The sequence below is a fragment of the Diabrotica virgifera genome, chromosome 6 (assembly GCF_917563875.1).
Source record: "Diabrotica virgifera virgifera chromosome 6, PGI_DIABVI_V3a".
NCBI classification, from domain to species: Eukaryota; Metazoa; Arthropoda; class Insecta; order Coleoptera; family Chrysomelidae; genus Diabrotica; species Diabrotica virgifera.
The window spans coordinates 236,739,874-236,763,441 of record NC_065448.1 but is presented as its reverse complement, the minus strand read 5'-3'; the positions used below and the strand labels follow the sequence as shown (position 1 = coordinate 236,763,441).

At 31.4% G+C, this 23,568-nt stretch overlaps 2 protein-coding genes and 1 pseudogene across 2 annotated transcripts; all 3 read left to right on the top strand.

The window, feature by feature from the left end:
• Positions 1 to 410: 410 nt before the first annotated feature.
• Positions 411 to 19,459, top strand: LOC126887362 (retinol dehydrogenase 12-like). The gene is made up of 6 exons (XM_050654820.1): positions 411 to 673; positions 733 to 797; positions 2,503 to 2,621; positions 13,915 to 14,181; positions 15,541 to 15,759; positions 19,038 to 19,459. Exons 2-6 carry the CDS (start codon positions 742 to 744, stop codon positions 19,355 to 19,357), a joined length of 981 nt encoding a protein of 326 aa, XP_050510777.1. The 5' UTR covers positions 411 to 673; positions 733 to 741; the 3' UTR covers positions 19,358 to 19,459.
• Positions 19,362 to 20,236, top strand: LOC126887364 (tetratricopeptide repeat protein 9C-like). The gene has a single exon (XM_050654822.1). It carries the CDS (start codon positions 19,362 to 19,364, stop codon positions 20,166 to 20,168), a length of 807 nt encoding a protein of 268 aa, XP_050510779.1. The 3' UTR covers positions 20,169 to 20,236.
• A 1,675-nt stretch (positions 20,237 to 21,911) lies between these two features.
• Positions 21,912 to 23,141, top strand: LOC126886329 (tetratricopeptide repeat protein 9C-like; annotated as a pseudogene).
• The last annotated feature ends 427 nt before the right edge of the window (positions 23,142 to 23,568 follow it).

Below are 23,568 nucleotides of genomic sequence, written 5' to 3'. Positions count from 1 at the left end.
TTAAAATGTATAATATATGTCTGAATTGCCAATATAAATGAGTGAGATTAAATAAATTATTAGAAGAATTTTTTTTGCTTAGCAACAACACTTTAGTTTATTTTAGTAATATTTTGTATTTTGACAACGGCACCCGATTTGGGCGTCGAAACGTTAATAAAATTATTTTTTTCATTTTAATTGTGGCTTATTTCCCATATAAATAATTAATATAATTCTCACCATTACTTTGTGTTGTATTTGCAACCTTTTGTAAATCAAAAATAATTCCACCATATTAAGAATGTCAACAAAAGCCGGCCCTGCATGCAACCTTTCTCTCAGTGCAACTAAAATTTTATTGATACACGCCAGAAATGTGCGAGACTTTTCTCAGTGTACTCGCGTGTACACTTGCCAACTCGATACTAAAATTAAGTACATGCTAACAACAAAAGAATCGCCGTCCGTGTCGGTTCTTGTGAGAGATATGTATTCTTTGGCAATACTATCAAGGTTCAGTCAGTTCAGTGCCTATCATTTGTACCTATCTTCGTATGAATGTCAACGTCAACAAAAAAAAACGTCATGTAAAAAAAACAGTAAACTGTCATTGTTGATTGTTGTTTTCAGAAACAGAAAATATTAATGTAAAGTAAATATTAACATAAGAAGACTACTTAGATCATAATAGGTACGTAATCAAATTCAAATAAGTAATTAGTGTGTAAATTATTAATTTTGGTTTTTAAGTAAATCACAATGTGGAAGTATATCGCAGGGTCTGTTGTGGCCGGCTCAGTTGCTTATGGTTTAGTGTAAGTCATTTTATAATGTTTTCTAATTGAATCGGCATTTCAGAAACAACATGAGTCAATTTTTTGACAATATTGATGTTTCCCCATAAATCGAATTTTTGTATATGTTAATGCACCATCCCAAGCAGAAGTAACATCAGTCTCGACTCTCGACTTGCTGTAATAAACTGTGGCTTATATAAATACTTATTTCATTTTAAAACCATATAAGTCATCGACTGATGTTGTTTGTGCGTGGTTACCAGTGTAGGTAGCCTGATGTTTGACTAAGTGCTAAAACTTCCACTTCCAATTATTCCTGTGCAGGAGACTTTTTATTTACATCAACTAACCTACGTCGGCCAAGGGCCTCTAAGGCCTGGCAATAGTGGCTTGAGCAATCATATGGAATCTTTCTCCCTTCACTGTTTGAAACATTCGGTAAAGGGAGAAAGATTCCATATGATTGTTCAAGCCACTATGTACATTTCAACCATCGCACGTTCAACATTCTTAGTGTGTGAAACAGAGCTTACACCTACCACGACGATCAAGCCTGAAAGGGTTCCAATGAAGTTGCTTCATTTCTTATGTACCTAGTATATCAAGTCCGAAGTACCTACTACTGTGAAATATCTTCATGTATTCTCTGACAGCTGTGATAGTCAAAACCAGAATCATATTTATGGTAGGGAGATTTCTACTTTTGTTAGTAGAAACTGGGAGTTTTGAGACCATAAACCAGTACTTTCCTCAACACGATCATCCTTTTTTGCTGAATGATAGAAACTTTACGGTCGTAAATGAGCGAAATAAGTCATAAACAACTTTTACTGTGTTTGCCACCCAAAGGAATATACAGAAATAATAGAAAATTCTACATGACACAGAAAGTTTGTTGGTAAAATGGTGGAAACATTGAATATTTTTGAAATTAAAAAGTAGTGACCAAAACCAAAAAAAAAGAAAAATGAAGTAATACATATTCCACGAATATACGCCTGTGTTAGATTATTTCGACAACGAATATTTTATTGTGCAAAATATGAAGAACGAAAATAAATTGCAAATTACATTGCTGTTTAATGGAATAATTATTAGAGCCATATACTTTTGTACTTCTTATGTTGCACACTGAAATATTCGTTGTCGCGATAATCCAAAACAGGCGTATGTTGGTGGAATGAACCATATTAATGGTTTTGTCACTAACAACCTGTAAACTTAAAATAAGTGATATAATTCCATTTTTACCAACAGTCCTGGCCTATCGGAATGGTACCAATTAATAATAATAAAGTTAAAGATATACAAAATACACAAGCTAATGGACCATATACTAGAGGAAAAAAGATCATTTTGAAGAGATTGTGGAGTGGTCTACTACTGATGCAATTAACAATGATTAATGCTTTTACTTTGTTTGACATTTGATAAGCCAATAAAATTTCCAATATAAAAATAATTTTTCTTTATTTCTTTTCTGAAACAACAGAAGTCACTTTTATAAAAACCATAATTAGACTTAAGAAAAAATTGTGTAATTCATAAAGTACTGTAGAGGATTATGAAATATTATTGTAAAAATTATTGGAAATCATTTTTTCCTACAGTGCTCTAAAAAAAGTTTTTTGTGATTAACTCAAAACTATAATTTCCGGTTCATATTGTTTCTGAAATGACTGATTCAATTTGAGTCAACAATTGTACATTATTTTATTTTTAGTAAATACTTTGCCGGAGGGGTTTGCCACTGTACAGCGAGATTGGATGGTCAAGTTGTTGTAATAACTGGTGCAAATTCAGGCATTGGCAAAGCTTTAGGGCTGGAATTAGCTCAGCGAGGTGCTTTAAATTGACATTATAATGAAACAGTGACCTTCAAAAATGCTCTTTTATTTTAATCTACAGGGTGTCCCAAAAGTAGTGGAACGGTCGAATATTTCGCGAATTAAACATCGGATTAAAAAACTGAAAAATACGTGTTCAATCATTTTCAAAAATCTATCCAATGACACCAAACACCAACTCCCACTACACCCCCTGGAAGTGGGGTGGAGGGTAACTTTAAAATTTCAAATGGAAACCCCTAGTTTTTCTTGCAGATTTGGATTCGTTATGTAAAAGTAAGCAACTTTTATTCAAGACATTTTTTCGAACTGTGGATAGATGGCGCTATAATTGAGAAAAACGATTTATCCTGATACCATAGGTAAATTATAGAAACAGTCTAATATCTCGAGAAATACACTTCCAAATGAAAAACCAAATTTTAATACTTTTCGAAAACCTATCGAATAACACTAAACATGACCCTCCAACCCACCCCCTGGAGGTGGGGTGGGGGGTAACTTGAAAATCTTAAATAGCAACTCCCACTTTTTATTACAGATTCGGATTCGTCATGAAAAATTAAGCAACATTTATTCGAAACATTTTAGAATTGTTGATAGTTGGCGCTTTAACCGCTTAACGCACACATTTATTTGCAAAAATGCGTCAAAAAATTACCTATTTATTTTATTACAGTAAAATAAACTACGAACAAGACTATTGTCACTAGATATAATCTAAAGTAAAAAACGCATATTTTATTAGAAAAATATAAAATAACAAATACCCTCATGCGCTCACCCGAGTTAACTCGGTCGTAACTTTTTACATACAAAATACTACAAGAGAAGAAAATCGCAATTATTCAAGTATAATACTGTTAAATATTGCTAACAGTGTGATACACTCTAAAACAAGGGGTTACACACAGAGGTACGTTACAGTCAGGGCTAGCGTTACCAGGTGTCCCGATTTGCGCGGGACGTCCCGATTTTCAGGGGTCTAGGGACGCGTACCGATTTGTACCTGATCGGGACACTAAATGTCCCGATTTTCACCCACAAAAACCAATTTCAGAAGGACTTGCAGTGACTATGTTATAAAAACTTGTTATAAAAACAAGGCACTCCTAAAAGCCGCAAAATCGAATGAAAAAATTTAATATAATTTTTAATAAAAAATAAATAATTTACTTAATCTACGATTTTTTTTTTGTAATTTCGTCTGAATATTATTAAGTATTATGTAGGATTAAATACAGATTATAGAAATACCTTGTAGTCCAGAAAATGAACGGGAAATACGGCGATACCGTGTAATTTTCAGGATCAACTCCGAATTGCATGAAAATTTGGACGGCTTGTGCCGTTGGTTGATTTTACTCGGGGGATGACAGTCACCCCTAGTTGATGGTGAAAAACCGCGCGTTTAAAATAAGTCCGGAGATGGATAAATTTACTAATTCTAAGCAATTTTAGTTGTATAGAATTTTAACTTAGTTAACACTTTTTGAGTTAGGTAAGGTAAAGGTAAGGTTAAAAATGGAATTTTTATTTTACTTTTTGAGTTATTTACGATTGAAGATCTTTATTTTTCGACAAAAACATCAAGTTTTCAGGAAATTTTCACAAATAACTCAAACAGTAAGTATTTGATCAAAAAAAATATTGTTAGCAAAAATGTAGCATAATATAAAAAAATGAAAAAATTGAGAACTCGTAAAGTCTATAGACCCAGCAAAAGCAAAGTTGTAGCTCATGAAAAATACGTTCTTATTCGTCAAATTCCAAATCAAATATTTCAACGTGAAATAACCAAGAAATGAAGCAATTTTCGGGAAAAACCAATTAAAACTTTTTTAATAAAGCTCTATTTTTATGTTTTAAAAAAGTTTCTAGCATCAAAACTAAGCAAGTTATGCTCAAAATTAAGTTGACTCCTTTTTTTGGTAAAAAAATCGTGAAAATCTCTCCCTACTTAGCACTCCAAATGAACTTAATCGTTACCGCTTTACAAACAATTTACTTTACTTATTTATGTATTTTTCGCATGCTTGAAAGGGCCTGAACGAGTCACTAATCACGAGTGTATGCAAAATATGAACAGGCATATTTTAACCAATTTTTGTCTTACAGAAAAAAAATGAATCTATCATATTTATAAAAGCAAAACCTACCTACTTTTTACTCCTTGAGATTTTTAGTATCCCTAATACTTTTTAAGTTATTTTGAAAAAAGGGTATTTTCCAATATTTTAGGAAATTTTTTTTACTATAAAACAAATTTTTTTTTAAACTAAGCACTCCCAACCGGTAAACCTTACAAATCGTATAAACAATACACATCATATAAAGTAAATGGTAAAGCGGTAACATTTAATTTTATTTACGGTGGTAAATAGGGGGAGATTCTCACGATTTTTTTTTATCAAAAAAAAGGGTCAACTTTATTTTGGCGTAACTCGCTTAGTTTTAATGCTAAAGACTTTTATATAAAACAAAATTAAAGATTTTTTTAAACACTTTAAAAAAATTTAAATAGGTTTTGCCCGAAAATTGCTTAATTTTTTGGTTATTTCAAGTTGAATAATTCAATTTGGAATTTGACAAGATCGAATAAGAACGTAATTTTGATGAGCTACAACTTTGGTTTTACTTCTTTTATAGACTTTCTGAACATACAATTTTTTTTTGCTTTTTTAAGAGCTACATTTTTGCTAAGAATATTTTTTTTTTGATAAAATTACTCGAAAAGTATTGACTTACTTTAAAAATTATATAGAACAAAAGTTTTTTAGAGTTAGTCAGTTGATCCATTTTGGCACTTACTTTAAACGCGCGTTGTTTTTACCCCCGAGAAGGGGTAACTGTAACTGGTATCCCCCAAGTAAAAGTAACCAACAATACAAGTTCAACTTTGAAGTAGACAGTAAGTAGAACCTAAAACCACATTTCCATGCAATTTGGAGTTGACTCTGAAAATCACACTCCTAAACGGCCATTTACTGGGCTATTGTTGTTTATTTGTCCCGATCTACAACCCTAAATCCCGATTTGTTTTTGCTTATGTACCGATTAAAAACAAATCGGACCTGGCAACACTATGTTGATTTTTTAACCAAGAGGAGTAAACTAAAAAGACAGATTCACACCCAAGAAATTTACTAGAAAAGTCACCAAATTCATCTTCTTTATTCGTTGATCATATCAGCTTTCGATGATAATCCATACATATTATATTATATGTACTAACACATCGCTAAAGAATTCTAAAAACAACTAATATAAAAGTAGACTAAAAATCTAAAAATTAAAGGAATAATGCAGAAAACACAAAAAATCGCCGATATACTTAATTAACCTATAAAATGACACAAGTACCAAAATTTCATAAATGTCATTAGTGTCAAAATTTAATAACAGTGGAGTAAACTTGCCTGCGGTTGGACCAATTAGAAACAAGCATTACGGCGCGGTAAATTTGAATCACTCCTCTTGGTTAAAAAACAAACAATAGTCAGGGCAGAGCGTGACGTCAGCAAAATAGAATTCTACTCATCGTGATCCCACCCCAGTCGGCAGTCGATCGTAGAAAATTTAAAATTAGAAACGAGAAAACAAGAGGGCACGGGCGCCCATATAAAAATTTTTAGGGGGGCCAGACGTGAAATTGTTGCAGATTACATTTCGTATATTTTGGATAACCATATATAGTTTAGTGCCCATGCAAGTGGGGATACCGTTATTTAGCGCTAGAGGAGTTAAAACGCGTAGGCGCCTTATATATCGTACAAATATTTTAAACACGAGTTAACTCGGTTAAGCGAAAATAGAAACGTAGTTTGAAACCGAGTTAACTCGGGTAAGCACGCTAAGCGGTTAATTGGAAAAATACGATTTATTAGCGCCATCTATCAGCAATTTTAAAAAATGTTTCGAATAAATGTTGCTTAATTTTTCATGACGAATTCGAATCTGCAATAAAAAGTGGGGGTTGCTATTTAAGATTTTAAATTTAACCCCCACCCCGTCTCCAGGGGGTGGGTTGGAGGGTCATTTTTGGTATTTATCGATAGGTTTTCGAAAAATATTAAAAACCTCTTTTTTTGGTTTCTCATTTGAAAGTGTATTTCTCGAGATATTAGACGGGTTCTATAATTCACCTATGGTATCAGGATAAATCGTTTTTCCCAATTATAGCGCCATCTATCCACAGTTTGAAAAAATGTCTTGAATAAAAGTTGCTTACTTTTACGTAACGAATCCAAATCTGCAAGAAAAACTAGTGGTTTCCATTTGAGATTTTAAAGTTACCCCCCACCCCACCTCCAGGGGGTGTAGTGGGGGTTGGTGTTTGGTGTCATTGGATAGATTTTTAAAAATGATTAAACACGTATTTTTCAGTTTTTCGATCCGATGTTTAGTTCGCAAAATATTCGACCGTTCCACTACTTTTGGGACACCCTATATGTAAAAACATGAAAATCCTTTAAATTATGTTAATTTCTGATAAAACAAGATTTAAACCGAACCATTATGAAAGTTATATTACTCCTTCTGAGCCTCACTGTCTGATGTAATAGCATACTTTTAATAGTCGTTATAATACTTTTCTGTGATAGTTTGAAATGAAAGACATTAAGACGAAAAGAATACATTGGAAAAACATCATCATCAGGCGGGATATGTTAAAAAACATACCATAAATAAGGTCATTTTCTATATGAGTCTATTTTTTGCTGGAATTACTTTAGTATGTATCTTATGTTAACTTTTTAATTAACATAATCTGAAAAAATGGAAAATTTTTGCTTTTACTTTAAAATATCACTGAAACTATGCTAAATTTCGTTAGGATGGGTTTAATAGTTTTTTCATAATAATTTTGTATTCCAGGGTCCACAATAAAATTGCAAATTTTCAATATTATTCTGACTCCAAAATAAGCACTTTAAATAGTCAAGCCTTTCTTTAGATGTAAAAAAATGACTGTTGTCATTTATATAAAATGCTTATTTTGAGTCCACCATAATTTTGAAAATTTTCAATATTTTTGCAGTCCCTGGATTGCAAAATTATTATGCAAAAACTATTAAACCGATACTAACAAAATTTAGTACGTGTATCAGACATATTATAAAGTTTTTCTAGGCGGAATATAAAGGCTGTGAGCTATGTCTAAGTCTAAGGGGTCAAAAAAATTTATAGGGATTATTTTTTAATGATTTTAACTTCCAATCGTATAGTAAGAATTTGATCACGTGTTTAATTCTGTCCAATCAGATTAAAATTATAGTGAGAATTATCTACTGTAGAAAATTACCTATAGAATTTTTTTAAGTAGATTGTTTCTGTTTAATAACAACCAATTTCCTAGTTTTGACAATTGTCACATTTAAGAAAATATCCATAATATACGTATTAAAAAATAATCTTACAAATATCACACGACAGTAAGAATAAATAAGAAAAGAATGCTTCATTTTTACTCAAATTTGTTGTCATTGGGCAATAGACACGAGAGCCCGCAGGGCTCTCGTGTCTATTGCCAGATAACAAATTTTTGAAAAACTGTCGCATTATTTTCAATTTATTCTCACTCTCTTGTGATATTATACCCGAAAACAATTTTGTCCTCAATTATTAATATTTTTAAACAATAAACATTAAATTTTTGATATCTCTCGGGTTGTATGGTAGGCTTGTTAGGCATTATCTATAGTTATGCTATATGATTATTGATACAAAGTACATCCTGATGCGATTTCGACAAAAAAATCCTATTAGTCCAGAAAGCCACTGCGCATCCGCTAGGAAAAATATTCTAATTCAGATTTTTTGCACAATCTTACTCAAAAAGTACTCCTTTTAACAAATTTGCATGTTGCCAGGACCAAAAGGTGGTCAAAAATTTTTTAAACTTTTTTTTTTGTTTTTTTCCTAAAATTATTTTTTTTGCATGGAAAAAAGCTTTTTTAGGTTTTTTGGATCATTCCAAAGAGAACAGGTCTTTAGTGACTTTTCTCTAAAAATGATAGTTTTTGACATATAAGCGATTAAAAATTGAAAAATTGCGAAATCGGCCACTTTTAACCCTCAAAAACTATGTGAAAAACTGAAAATTTGAATGTTGCCAAGGTAGGTAGATATTCTTTAAACATCGATTGATGAAATCCCGAACAGTTTTTTGCAATACAATATTCAAAACTCCTTTGTTTTTTAATTGCTAATCAAGCGTGCGCGACACTATTTTCCACCGACAGTATGGTGCAAATGAAAGGAATAAATTCGTTATTTCGTAAACCGGCGACTTTAAGGAAAAATCCCAAAACAGGTCGATTTTTATTTTTAAGTTAAGATATTGTGGCATATATGGTATACTAGTGACGTCATTACTGAATAGAGAATTGAAGAACCTTTCAAATGAGCTACCACACGACCCCTATTCTCATTTAAAAAATCATCGATTACGTCATCACGCCTAGACGGATGACGTCACTAGTATACCATATATGCCGCAATATCATAACTTAAAAATAAAAATCGACCGGTTTCGGGATTTTTTCTTAAAGTCGCCGGTTTACGATATAACGAATTTATTCCTTTCATTTGCACCATACTGTCATGTCGGTGGAAAATAGTGTCGCGCACGCTTGATTAGCAATTAAAAAACAAAGGAGTTTTGAATACTGTATTGCAAAAAACTCTTCGGGATTTCATCAATCGATGTTTAAAAAATATCCACCTACCTTGGCAACATTCAAATTTTAAGTTTTTCACATAGTTTTTGAGGGTTAAAAATGGCCTATTTCGCAATTTTTCAATTTTTAATCTCTTATATGTCAAAAACTATAATTTTTAGAGAAAAGTCACTAAAGACCTTTTCTGTTTGGAATGATCCAAAAAACATAAAAAACTTTTTTCATGCAAAAAAAAAACGTTTAAAAAATTTTTGACCACCTTTTGGTCCTGGCAACATACAAATTTGTTAAAAGGAGTCCTTTTTAAGTAAGATTGTGCAAAAAATGCGAATTAGAATATTTTTCCTATCGGATGCGCAGTGGTTTTCTGGACTATATGGAAAATGTCTAATTCGAAACAAATTCCACCTGGACTATCCTCGTCTTTGTCAAATGTATGCTTGGAAGTAAGCTTTTTTTCTATACTTTCTACAATTATTTAGAATTTGCTAGTTATTAAATTATTTTGTTGTAGAATTTGAAAAAGAGCATTTGAAGAGTACAGGGGAAAAACAAGGAATGTCACATTTTATACATATTGAGATAAACACCAATAAAGGTTTAATTCTTATGGTACCTAAAAACTACTTAGGGTTTCTTAGCAGAATTCTAGCAATTCTTATTCTATAATCTTAATATAATATGAGTCTATAATAATTTATTAATTTAATAATGCACCAAAAAATTGCTAACATTCCTTATTTTTGTCCAGTGGCGTGCGGACAATCCTGGTCCTTCGACTGGATACAAAGCTTAGAAAATTTATATAGACTGATCTTTCTGTTTATATCCTAGTCGATAGTACTCAGTTTTTGCTACCACATCACGAGAAAATCCAAAATTCATGAAAAAGTGACATTCCTTGTTTTTCCCCTGTACTCTTCATTTATGATGGTAGTTATTTCTGTTTCACCAAGTTCAATATGTACATTAGTTTTTTATTTGTATTTTCACATAGCTCAAATATTTTGTAGCAATTGAACAAGAAAAACTTTTCAGAGTTAGGCTAACTTACATTAGATAACTTTTATATAAAATATAAGCTTAAAACGTACAGGGGAGTGCAATTAGAACGAAAACATGCATTGTTTCGGAAAAATTCAAACAAGCTTATATTTTTCTAAAAATTTTTTTGTTAGTTTATATACATGTTAAAATAAAAAGTTCTACTCGCAGATTTGGCCGCTAATTGTTTATTAACTGTTTAAACAATAACAATTGTTTTGTTTAAATAATTTTAAAAATATCATTAAATTCATCATTTTGCTTTGATCAGATATGTTTCTATTTTGTTTTTGATATGCTGAATCCGGATATGGCATTGTAATTTGAAACTTCTTATACAGAAGCTCTTATACAGTGTGTCTGCTAAAAAAGTTATTCTTAATAAAATGCTCTGGATAGTCAAAAATCTAAAACGCAACCATCAGATATCAAATTTTATCAATGTTATACAAGTTATGTCAAAAATATGAATTTCGTTAAAGAGTAAAGTACCTTCATATCCCAGAACGTCAAAAAATGCTATTATGAAAAGTTGTTTGAAATTAGAAATTACATATGTGTAAATATACAATTACATCATTCTAATCGAAAAGAAAATTCAATTTTTTCTCAAATTACGGATACTCATGATCAGTTTATTACAATAATGATAACTATTTTATTATCACTTTTACGAAAAAAAGTTATTTTCATAAAATGCTCTCCCTGGTCTAAAATCTAAGATACAACCATTGGATATTAAACTTTTTTAATTTTATACGAGGTATGTAAAAAATATGAATTTTTCTTAAGAGTTAAGTGCCTTTATTATTCACAATATTTTAATTAAAAAGATGTAATTGAACACTAAAACAAATTTTTTAATTCCAAACAACTTTTCTTTATAACAATTTTCGATATTGTGAAATGTAAAGTTACTTTATTCTTGAGTGAAATTCATATTTTTTGACATACCTCGTATAACATTAATTCAATTTAATATTTGATGATTGCATCTTAGATTATATGCGATGCAGAGTATTTTATAAAGAATAACTTTTTTTCGTAAAACTGATAATAAAAAAGTTATCAATAGGTTCCAAGTTACGCAGACATACTGTACAGGGTGAGGCAAATAAAGGGCCTATTAGAAATATCTCGAGAACTAAAGGTAAGAGAATCATGAAAATTGGAATAAAGGGGTTTTGAAGGATGATCTATTAAATGAAAATATTTCCATCTCTTTGCAACTTCCGGTTATACCGGAAGTTGCTTATAACTTCGTTTTTTTAAATGGGACACCCTGTATATTTTTACATTTTTGGATTCTCTTCGATGTCTTCTTTCTTAAAATATGAGATTTTGAATATTATACAGGGTATTTTAAAAGATAATTACGTTTTTTTATTAATTTCGTAGCAAAATTAACACCCTGTAGAATTGTAGTAGTTTGACATCTGAAACTCTACTTACGTTCAAATGATTTTTAATATACTATACTATTGTTAAGACTCATTAGTATAGGTAAATTTTTAATTTTAGTATACAGGGTTGGTCGAAACTCGGAATGAGTATTTTCTGAGTTTTCTTAAATGGAACACCCTATATTTTAGTATTGTAATGAAATGATATTTTATGGCACTTTTTTATTTCTTAAGCATTCCCTATACCTAACTGCTTTAATTTGTGCTTAATTGTTAATCGCACCAACAATCTTAACTAAGTAGGTATTTTGATAGCTAAACCGTTATTGGTAATTTTAAGGACCAGTCTGGATTAATATGTATTTATTTCTGAAAAATTATTTGGGATTGAGTATTTTCACGGCCAACCTAATAAAATTTTACGTATTTTTTGTTGCAATTAATGTTTAGCTTGAATCACCAATAACTCACAAATTAAAGCAGTTAGGTATAGGGAATGCTTAAGAAATAAAAAAGTACTATAAAATATCATTTCACTACAATACAAAAATACAGGGTGTTCCATTTAAGAAAACTCAGAAAATACTCATTCCGAGTTTCGACCAACCCTGTATACTAAAATTAAAAATTTAGCTATACTAATGATTCTTAACAATAGTAGAGTATATTAAAAATCATTTGAACGTAAGTAGAGTTTTAGATGTCAAACTACTACAATTCTACAGGGTGTGAATTTTGCTACGAAATTAATAAAAAAAACGTAATTATCTTTTAAAATACCCTGTATAATATTACAAAACCTCATATTTTAAGAAAGAAGACATCGAAGAGAATCTAAAAATGTAAAAATATACAGGGTGTCCCATTTAAAAAAACGAAGTTATAAGCAACTTCCGGTATAACCGGAAGTTGCAAAGAGAGATGAAAATATTTTCATTTAATAGTTCATCCTTCAAAACCCCTTTATTCCAATTTTCATGATTCTGTTGCCTTTAGTTCTCGAGATATTTCTAATAGGCCAGTTATCTGCCTGACCCTATATAAGAGCTAAAAAAAATTTTTTTGCTGAACATTTATTATTGTTGAAGCTTATTATTAAATGTATTTTAGGTAAGTTTTACAGAAAAAAGTTTTGATCACTTTGTATAAACATTTTTTTAGCTGGTAATTTTCGGTTTTGGTATTACATTTTTGTTATATTTCTTAATTTTCTTAAAAATAAATAGTTTATTTCATTTCTAAAGTAAAATAATTTAGTGCATTTTAAAGATTACATCGTAAGATTTAAAAAAGCACTTATAAAACTGTAATAGATGTGTTCAAACTTGAGTAATACCGTCTTAAACTGGTGGTAATTCTATGAAGATTTCAAAAATTACATTTTTTGAGACGTCATATCATTTGAATTAAATTTTTGAGATTGTTTTTGAATGAAACATCATTTAGTAAGATGATTGAAACGCAAGGTGTGCAAAATTGAGAGTTTTATAAGAAAAATTGTATTAGTTACAAATTTTTAAATCATTTTTAATCAAAATTCATGTAAGGCTCACTTTCCGCCCACACCGTACTTATGCCCATATATTTTATTTCTTTCTATTATGACCATAAGATAGCTTAATTATTCTTCTTTCATGTTCAATTTGTAAAATTTCATTTGATCCATGAGCTAAAGAATTACATTAAAATAACTCAACCGTGCACTTCGCCGTACGTTAGTTTACAGTGCGCCAATGTTTGTGAGAAGGGTGACTTTAGCGTTATAAATAAAAAATTATAGAAGATACAGATTTAATTTTCGAAAATTCTTTATATAAGGTTTTTTTGTAAAATTTTCTGAATTTTTCCATGGCCAAGTCAGTTTTTTTCTAAAATTTATATTTTCGGAGTTATTTAAGAAAACATCTAATTTCGTAGTTCATTTGTTTAATAAAAAATTAAGCACCCACTTCTCGAGTAGAACTTTTTGATATGTTGTTTATTAAACATTTCTTAATGAAATTACAAAAAGTTCTGTCTTGTTTGATTTTTTCCGAAGTGAAAATCTATATGCACTCCCCTAATAAATAAATTATTATATTGTTGCACATATTGTAGTGGAACTTGGCTGAAGCAGTACATATTATGTTGTGGCTATATTGCTATTGATTATTTTTAGGTGCTACTCTGGTTCTTGCTTGCAGAAATATTAATAAAGGATTGGAGGCCAAGAAGTACATTCTTAAATATTCAAACAGTAAAAATATCAAAATATTTGTCAAGGAATTAGATCTCTGTAAAATCTCGAGTATTGTTAAGTTTGCAGAAACTTTGAAAACAGAATTTACTGAGATCTATGCTTTAGTAAATAACGCAGGAGTTTTTTATCACCCTCAAGATTTGACAGAAGATGGATTTGAAATTACTCTTCAAACCAACTATTTAGGTGTGTTATTCATTTATATATTTATAGTTTTCAGAAGTCAGAATAGAAAACAATTCTCTGCATAGCTCATCACATACTTTACATTAACATTTATATTTACTCTGTGTAAATGCTCTTAACGACCGAAATGCTTTAGTCAGAGATTCTGTGGACCTACCTATGATGTCTATGTCATCTGCGTATCCGACAATGTGTACTGATTTGTTAAAGATAGTACCATTCGTATTAATCTGGAACTCTCGAGTCTCAAACTATTTTTTCTAATGCCAGATTAAACAAGAGACACGATAGTCCATCACCCTGTCTTAGTCCATTTTTGCAATGAAGGGTATTGAGAAGTCGTTTTGGATTTTTACCATGCTCCTGTGAGTGTAAGTTGAGTTAATTAGACATGATGAAACGGTATTTGAAATTGTAGCATAGCAAGTTGAAGTATTAACTGAGTAGACTCTATTAACTGACTCATGCGGCTTTGAAGTCTACGAATATGTGGTGGGCGTCGACGCTGAGCGGCTGAACTCTAGGGCTTTTTCAAGGATCTGCTTCACTGTAAAGATCTGGTCCGTTGTTGATTTATTAGGGCGGAAACCGCACTGATATCCTCATACTATATGTTCGCGTAGGGGGAGGAGTCTTTTGTACAATACGTTGGACAACACTTTATATGCCATATTGAGTAGAGTACTGCCTCTATAATTATCACACACCATCATGCCTCCCTTTTTGTGTAGTGGACACAGTACACCCAACTTCCAGTCTGCGGGTGTTTCTTTCTGTTGCCAGATTGTAGTTATCAGTTTATGCATATATTTCAAGAGGGTGTTGCCGCCGTTTTTGAAAAGTTCGACAGGAAGATTATCCGAACCAGGAGAATTATTTTTCAATTTTAAGATGACTTCTCTAATTTCTTCTTTGGTGGAGAGTGGCTGTCGATTATCTTCATTCATTTGAAACATGGGACCCTCCATCTTCATGATTGCCACTAAGCAGTTCTTCAAAATGTTTCGTCCATCTGTTCCTTGTTACTAATTATAGAGCCGTCCCTAGCTTTACAGGCTATTATTCTGGGTTTGAATTCTTTTCTGCAACTGTTTATCCGTTGGTAGAATTTTCGTGAGTCTTTTTCATTGTAGTAGTTAACAATTTCGTTTAGGTTTATAGAGTGTTCGTATTGTTTTTTCTCTTTCCTTCTTTTCTAAGATTTTCATAATCTTAGAACTGTTTGAGTCTCTTAAATGCTTCATTTTTTTGTTAGTTAATATATCTGCACTCTTCGTCATATGGTGAGATGTATTTTTAAATACATCTCACCATAAATGACGTTTGTCGTATGCATATATAGCGATTACTTATTTTTAGGTCCATTTATCTTGACGCATCATCTGTTGGACTTGCTCAAAAGATCAGTACATGCGAGGATAGTGAATATTTCTTCAGAAGCACATCGACTCGTCAATGTGTATGATTTAAATGCAGTAACGAAATGCCAAACAGAATTTAGAGACAACTTTATTGCCTACGGAGTGTCCAAATTAGCGATCAATTTATTTACTAAAGAATTATCACAAAAATTATTGAGTAAGTATATCGGGTGTGCCAAAAAAAATAAGACGGTTGAATATTTCGCGAAATTTACTTCGGATCGAAAAACAAAAAAAAAAAGCTTTAAAATCTTATATGTAAACCCCATTTCATATTTTTATATCATTTTTATATGAGAGAAGATTGCTGAGAATTGAATATTAGAAAACGATAACATCGAGGAAAGCTGGGAGAAATTAAAAAATGACATAATTACCGCAGCAACAGAATCACTTGGAGAGAGGAAAGTAACGAATACCAATATATCAAAAAAGAAAACCCCATGGTTTCGAGAGGAAGTGAAGATAAAATGTGAAGAAAAGAAAAAGCACTTTTACAATACAGAACACAACAGGCATACAACGAGTATAAACGAATTAGAAACGAAACAGAACACTTTGGTCAGACAAACAAAAAGGTAACACTGAGAGAGCTTCTCAAACCAGATGGAACACGACGTCTACGGAACACAAAAGGAAATATGGAGAATGATCAGAGGACAAAGGAAAGAGATGAACGTACTAAAAAAAAAACTAAACACATTCAGAAGGAAACTTGGGCAGACTATTTTCGATCTCTGTTTGCTAAAGGTGACGATAACGAACCAAAAAGTAGATGAAGAACTAACTGACCAAATTGAAGCTGGCAATGAGATAAGACAGGGAGACTCCCTGAGTCCTTTATTATTGAACCTGATCATTGATGAAATAATAAAAATAGTAAAAACAAAAAAAAAGGATACCAAATGGGAGAAAAGCAACTTAAAATAATCTGCTATGCCGACGATGCAATACTAATCTCTCAAAGTGAAGATAATTTACAACGTATGCTGCACCAATTTAATACAACCGCTAGAAAATTTAACATGTTAATTTCCCCAAAAAATACTAAATGCATGGTTATAACACCAAATCTACTAAGATATAAATTAGAGCTGGAGGATCAGATAAGAGAACAAGTCATGGAGTTTAAAGAAAGAAGTGGAAGATCAGGTGAATAAAGCAAACAGAGCTGCAGGTTGCTTGAATGAAACAATATGAAGAAATAAAAATATCGGAAAAGAAGTGAAAGGCAGAATTTACAAAACAGTCATCAGACCAATAATGACATACCTACGCGGCAGAAACATGACCTGATACAGAAAGGACAAAAAGAATGCTAGAAACAGCAGAGATGAAAACACTTCGAAAAATCGATGGTAACCCAAGTAGCACCGAACGGGTTTATTAAGTCTTTTAAGGATGCTTTAAAACTGTAGAATAAAACTAAAATTAAAACCATTTGGTTTTTAAGTAAACCTTAAGGTTGCAATAAAACCGCTTTCAGCATAAAAGGGCCCACTCTGAAAGAGGTCAATAAAACCAAAAAATAAAAACCTTTTAAAACTTTGTTTTCTTAAAAAACTTAAAAAGGTTTCTTAAATGGAGACTTTTAAAGACGATTTACCATATTAAATGATTATTTAAACTCATATACTCCATATAGGCCAACAAATTTTTACATGTGTTATGATAGGTACATACGCATTTGTAATCATAAAATAATAAACAGTACTTGGTTATTTCGGACTGTCATGGTAGAAAAACACTTGCGCACCCAACTTTATTGATAATGTTAACAAAAAGAGGTCTAAATAACTCACGCGCTCTAAAATTTCTGACTTTTGGCGATTAAAGAATAAAAATAATAAAACAATTTAAATCCGAAAAATATTAATGTGAAAGAAAATTAATTTTATCTACAATTTTAATGTTTAAATGTTAAAATAAATCGAATTTATGTCTTTAAGTCGCTTATTTATAATTTTTATGTAAGCCTTATATTGCAATCTATCATGGCATTCAGCATCTCCAGAAAGCAATATGGTCGAAATCCAAATAAAACTATTTGGTCTATCGACAGAGAATTTTTAAGATCAAATGGTTTTATTTTATACCTTGCCAAGAGCATATAACCTACATAAAAGCAAAGTTTCCTTGGAATTAAAACCGTTTAGTTTTAATGCTGCTGTCAATAATGCCACTCGGTTTAAATGTGAATCTAACCTAAAATCGAGGCGTCGCGTCGTAGTGCTGTGTGTTGTATTTTTCTTTTAAAATGACCGGTTCGTTTATATTTTAAGTATTTGCAACATATTTCTTGCATACTAACTGTAATTCCACTTTTTACAACACACTACACCACTGTTTCGCTCTAAAACAAATGGCCGACCATTTTGGACATGAAAGAAGAGGGATATGAAAGGGTTTAGTTTGTGTTTCTAATAAGAAGCATAGTTTAGTCTATACGATAACCAAATTGATTCAGTTAAGAGCGTTTTATTTTAATATAGCCTACTAATTGCTTTTAAGAAAGCAACTTTAAAGACAACTAAAAAAATAGTTTTAAGGCATATGTTTTACTGCCATAATCGTCTTGAGATCAAGTAGTTTTAATACTAGGTTTTATTAGTCATATTAGGAGAATCTTTAGGCTGCTTTAAAACTAAAAGGCAACAAACAAGAATCTAATGAAACCAAACAGTCCGGAATTTCTTTATAAAACTGATTAGTTTTAAAGTGAACTGAGAATAAACCATTTTAAAACTAGAATAAGACAAATTATCTATTAAGATTAATTAGTCTTATTTGGTACTCTTATTAGATACTTTAAAACTAGTGACAAATGCTTAACAGCTTTAAAGTTCGGGCAGTATACCTACAAGGTAACTTTAAAACCATTATCTTCTTATTTACCACAATAAAACCTTTATAAACCTAAAATAAAACTAAAATGTTTTTATTGTGCTACTTGGGAAGACACTATGGGATAGAGCTAGAAGTGCAGATATACGACGGAGATGCAAGGTGGACAACATTAACAACTGGGTGAAAAACAGAGAAGAGTAGAATGGAACGACCACATAAGTCGAATGACAACAAAGAGAGTAGTAAGGACGTCGAGAGACGGTTCCCCAATAGGAAGACGATCAGTGGGAAGACCACGATAAAGATGGAATGACAACTTACTGGAGGCACATTGAAAAACAGTCATGTCTACACAAAAAGAAGAAGATTTTTTTATTCCATATTTGGATTCCTTGTCAAAAAATAAGTAACTTTTATCGGCAATATTTTTGTCTAATTTTTGATAGATGGCGCTATAATCGGAATAAACGATTTAAAGCGTTGAAAGTTGAATTTAAACACGTTGAGGCCTACTTTAAACAAGCAAGATGGGGTACCAATAACAAAAATGTTTTATTGTAAATTATATACTTTTTCTTTGAATTTCAGGTACCAACGTAATAATTAACGCCGCAAATCCAGGAAACGTCGAAACTTCAATTTTCAGAAACTTCCCTCCCTTGAGCAACCCATGGTTGTATGCTCTTCAGTGGCCAATACGAATATTAGTCATCAAAAATCCCAAACAAGGAGCGCAGACACCTCTCCATCTTCTTTTAACGTCTAATAGAACGACAGGGCAGTATTTTAGTGATTGCAAATTGGCATTACCCAGCCCAATCGCGGCCAGCGACAAAGCAGCCCACGACTATTACGCTCTAACTTTGGAAATTCTTGCTGACAAGTTTAATACGGAATCTGAGTGTTAAAATAATGGTTTATGAGTATTTAAACGATAGTATTAAAAAAGAGATTATAGAAGAAGGACAATGGGGGGATAAACCGGATGAAAATAGTAAATGCACTATTACTATATTAGATTATGTTCCTCTTAAAGATATTATTAACACGATTACAACTATTGGAGATGCAGATGGGGATCTATGGAGGTCTATTCAAAATTGTTTACTTACAATGCACGTTGGAGAAAAATCTAAATTTGTTATAAAATGTTCCGACAATGATGTATCTTTAGTCATAATACTTGTAGATTTAGTTTTCGATGGACATATCTATGAATGGCCCACAAATAAAAAAGTCGAACTAGCTTTATGTCACAAGGAAAAGGGAAATGTACTGTTCAAACTGCAAAATAGTAAAGATGCTGCATTTAGGTTTATAAAAGGTTTAAAGATTCTTCACTCGATACCTATTGATGCTGAACAACCGCCAGATACCATTGAAGATGTACCAATATCAAGAATAAATAATATTAAGGAAACGCTTTATAATAATTTATCCAGTTGTTATTTTAGAAATAAAATGTGGGAAAAGGTTATTCCTTTAGGCAAAAAGGTATTAACGTATGACCCTAACAATGCGAAATCTCTTTACAGACTTGGTGTTGCTTACGAAAACTGCAGGGACTTTGAAAGGTCATTTGATGCTTTATCTAAACTGTTACAGTTAGAGCCTGATAATAAAGCTTGTTGTGAGCGTCTTTCCATTGTTAAGGTTGAACTAAGAAAGGCTGAAATTAGAGTTAATGACATGGTTAAGAAAATGTTTCCTTTAAGCTAGATTAGATCTAAATTAGGCTTTCTTAATTATTGAAGATATATTTAAAAATAAACGTGTTATTAACAAAATGTTTTCTTATTATTTGAGGCAAACTTATATGTGATTATTCATATAATAAATTATTCATAGAATAAGACTCGCACGGGTGACATTCGGAAAAATTAGCTATATCCTGAACAACCACAAATAACCATAAAAGTATATGATCAATATGTCCTACTAGCACATACATACTATTAGAGGTAAAACTCAGTAAGTGCACTTTTTTGAGATTTTGACATTTTCATCAATTTGAATTCAATAGGGTACTGCCTTGCCCTGGAGAAGTCAACTGGGGCTCTAACCCTTCTAATTGCTGAGATAATTTATGGTACAATTCACTAAGTGCATTATTGTGAATTCCGGTGTCAGGGCAAAACTCATTAAAACTTATTATTGCACTTAGTGAATTTTTCCTTACAATCTGGAATGCCGAATGGGTACTTAGTGATCTTTCAAACAATACATTAGATAACATAATGTATTTTGCGCAACTACTATTAAGCAGGATACTGATGTGTTATATGGTATCGCTGAAACTGTTCATTATATTTGTATGCATTATCTGTTCGGCGATTGATTAAAGAAATATGAGGTTAAATTTCTTTGTAACAGTAATAGCTTACATAAAAGGTAACATAATCCATTTTGCGATTAAGCAGGCGACTTTTGTGGCTGTCGTAAATTCCGAAAGAATTGCATTTATTTCAAAGAACGAAACTTATTGTTCATTTTTTAAATAATAGACTGTTATTTTTGATTGTTTGTTGTTAAGTCATCGAAATTTAATGGAGACAAATTCATTAACTTCTCAATATCCAATAATTGTGTTCAAGGAAAAACTCATCAAGTACAAAGTGTAGTTAGTGAGTTTTACCTCTAATAGGATAGCAATATCCAATAATTGTGTTCATGGAAAAACTCATTAAGTACAAAAATTGATCTAATATTGATTATATCATAGTTCCTGTGACAAAACATGGCTGAAAATATCTGTTTTTATTTATTATTTAAAGTTGCATTAAAAAAATTTCAATATTCAAGTCAGGTAAATTTAAAAAACAATTTGTACCTTTAATTCGATTTTTTTCCACTTTTTAAAAGTGTAGTTATTGAGTTTTGCCTCTAATAGGACGATATGGAGCACAGACATGGATCTTCACAAAGGAAAAGATGGCCAAGACTCAAAGGGCAATGGAAAGGCAGATGTTGGATATCAAGCTAAGTGATAAAAAGAAAAATACATGGATCAGAAATAAATCCAAAGTGAAAGACGTAAACAAAAATACAGCTACTCTAAAATGGAAATTTGCAGGACATAACAGCAGACAAAGAGACGGAAGATAGAATGAAGCGATAACCCTCTGGAGACCTTCGGACCGTAAAAGAGAAGATGGCAGACCACAGATGAGATGGTCGGATGATCTAAAAAGATACGCAGGACCAGATGGACAGCATTAACACTGAAGCGATAAGAGTGGAAAAATAAGAGGGAGGCCTACGTCTAACTTTGGACAAATAAAGAGCAATATATAAATAGATGGATGCATATGATTATGATATTAGTTATTAAAAAAGAGATTGGAAATAGACAAGGACAATGGGGGGATAAACCTGTTGAAAATAGTAAATGCACTATTACTATATATTAGATTTTTCTCCTCTTAAAGATATTATTAACACGATTATAACCATTGGGGATCTATGGAGGTAAAATTGTTTTCCACCTACCTCTACCGAAAGTATACTTTTCCGGACCTGATTGTAGGGAGCAAAGTTGTACTTTTCCTCCCTAGGGAGGAAAATATTTTTCCTCCCTAGGGAGGAAAAGTAAAAGTGACGTCATAATATTTCATTCATGAAATATAACTTACTGACGCCCTGTATAATATCTATTTTCTATTACGGAGTATCTATACATTTTAACGTTTATTTATAAAACATCCTATATTTTGCAGAATGGTAAAAAACAGTAAATTGTTATTTTGATTTAACAATGTTTACATTAATAATTTGACTTATATTTGACAGCTGACAGTTATATTGTACCTACTTGTTGTTTTAGTTCTAATAAATTTTGTTGGTTAGTTACATAAATAAATTAAGTAAAAATGACAAAATTACTTGTTATTTGAGGAAGGTGGAAAAACCATATGTATAACATGGGAGTAAAGTGCCTTTTCCTCCCTTGAATGATTACTGCCCTCCGCTACGCGTCGGGCAGTAAACTTCATTCTCGGGAGGAAAAGTTACACTTTCCTCCCTTGTTATACAAATAGCTATTAATTACAATGCATGTTGGAGAAAAATCCAAATTTGTTATAAAATGTTCCGACAATGATATATCTTTAGTCATATTACTTTTAGATTTTGATGGACATATCTATGAATGGCCCACATATATAAAAAACTCGAAATAGCTTTATATCACAAGGACAAGGGAAATGTACTGTTCAAACAGCAAAATAGTAAAGATGCTGCATTTAGGTTTATAAAGGGTTTAAAGCTTCTTCACTCTATTCCTATTGATGCTGAACAACCACCAGATATCATTGAATATGTACCAATATCAAGAATAAATAATATTAAGGAAGAAATGCTTTATAATAATTTATCAACTTGTTATTTTAGAAATAAAGCATGTGGGGTCATTCTAGTATGTAACAAGGTATTAACCTATAACCAACCCTAACAATGCAAAAGCTTTTTATAGGCTAGGTATTGCTTACGAAAACTGCAGGGACTTTGAAAGGTTATTTGATGCTTTATCTAAACTGTTAGAGTTAGAGCCTGATAATAAAGCTTGTTGTGAGCGTCTTTTCATTGTTAAGGTTGAACTGAGAAAGGCTGAAATTAGAGTTAATGATATGGTTAAGAAAATGTTTCCTTTAAGCTAGATTAGATCTAAATTTTTCTTAATTATTGAAGATATATTATTTAAAAATAAACGTGTTATTAACAAAATGTTTTTTATTATGTAATGGATAAATAGGTATTTAAAGGATGTTAATTCGACTGACAGTTAATAGATACGGAAAAATTATTGGCAAAGTTCGCAACATGGAAGAAATAATTACAAAAAGATATGTATTTAAAAAAAAACGTAGATACGTATTTCTAACTCGTTAGTCGTCATCAGTACGGTATAGCCAAGTTAGAAAAAGGGGCAATATACCTTAGGGAAACGATCAGTACAAGAGCAAGTGCAATTGTTTCAAAATGTCAGAAGACTTCGTTGAGGCCGTACTAATGACGACTAACGAGTCAGAAATACGTGTCTACGGTTGCATTCCATCTTTCTTTATATATATTTTTGTATTCTTTCTTCCACGTTGCGAGCTTTGTTAATACAGTAAAACCT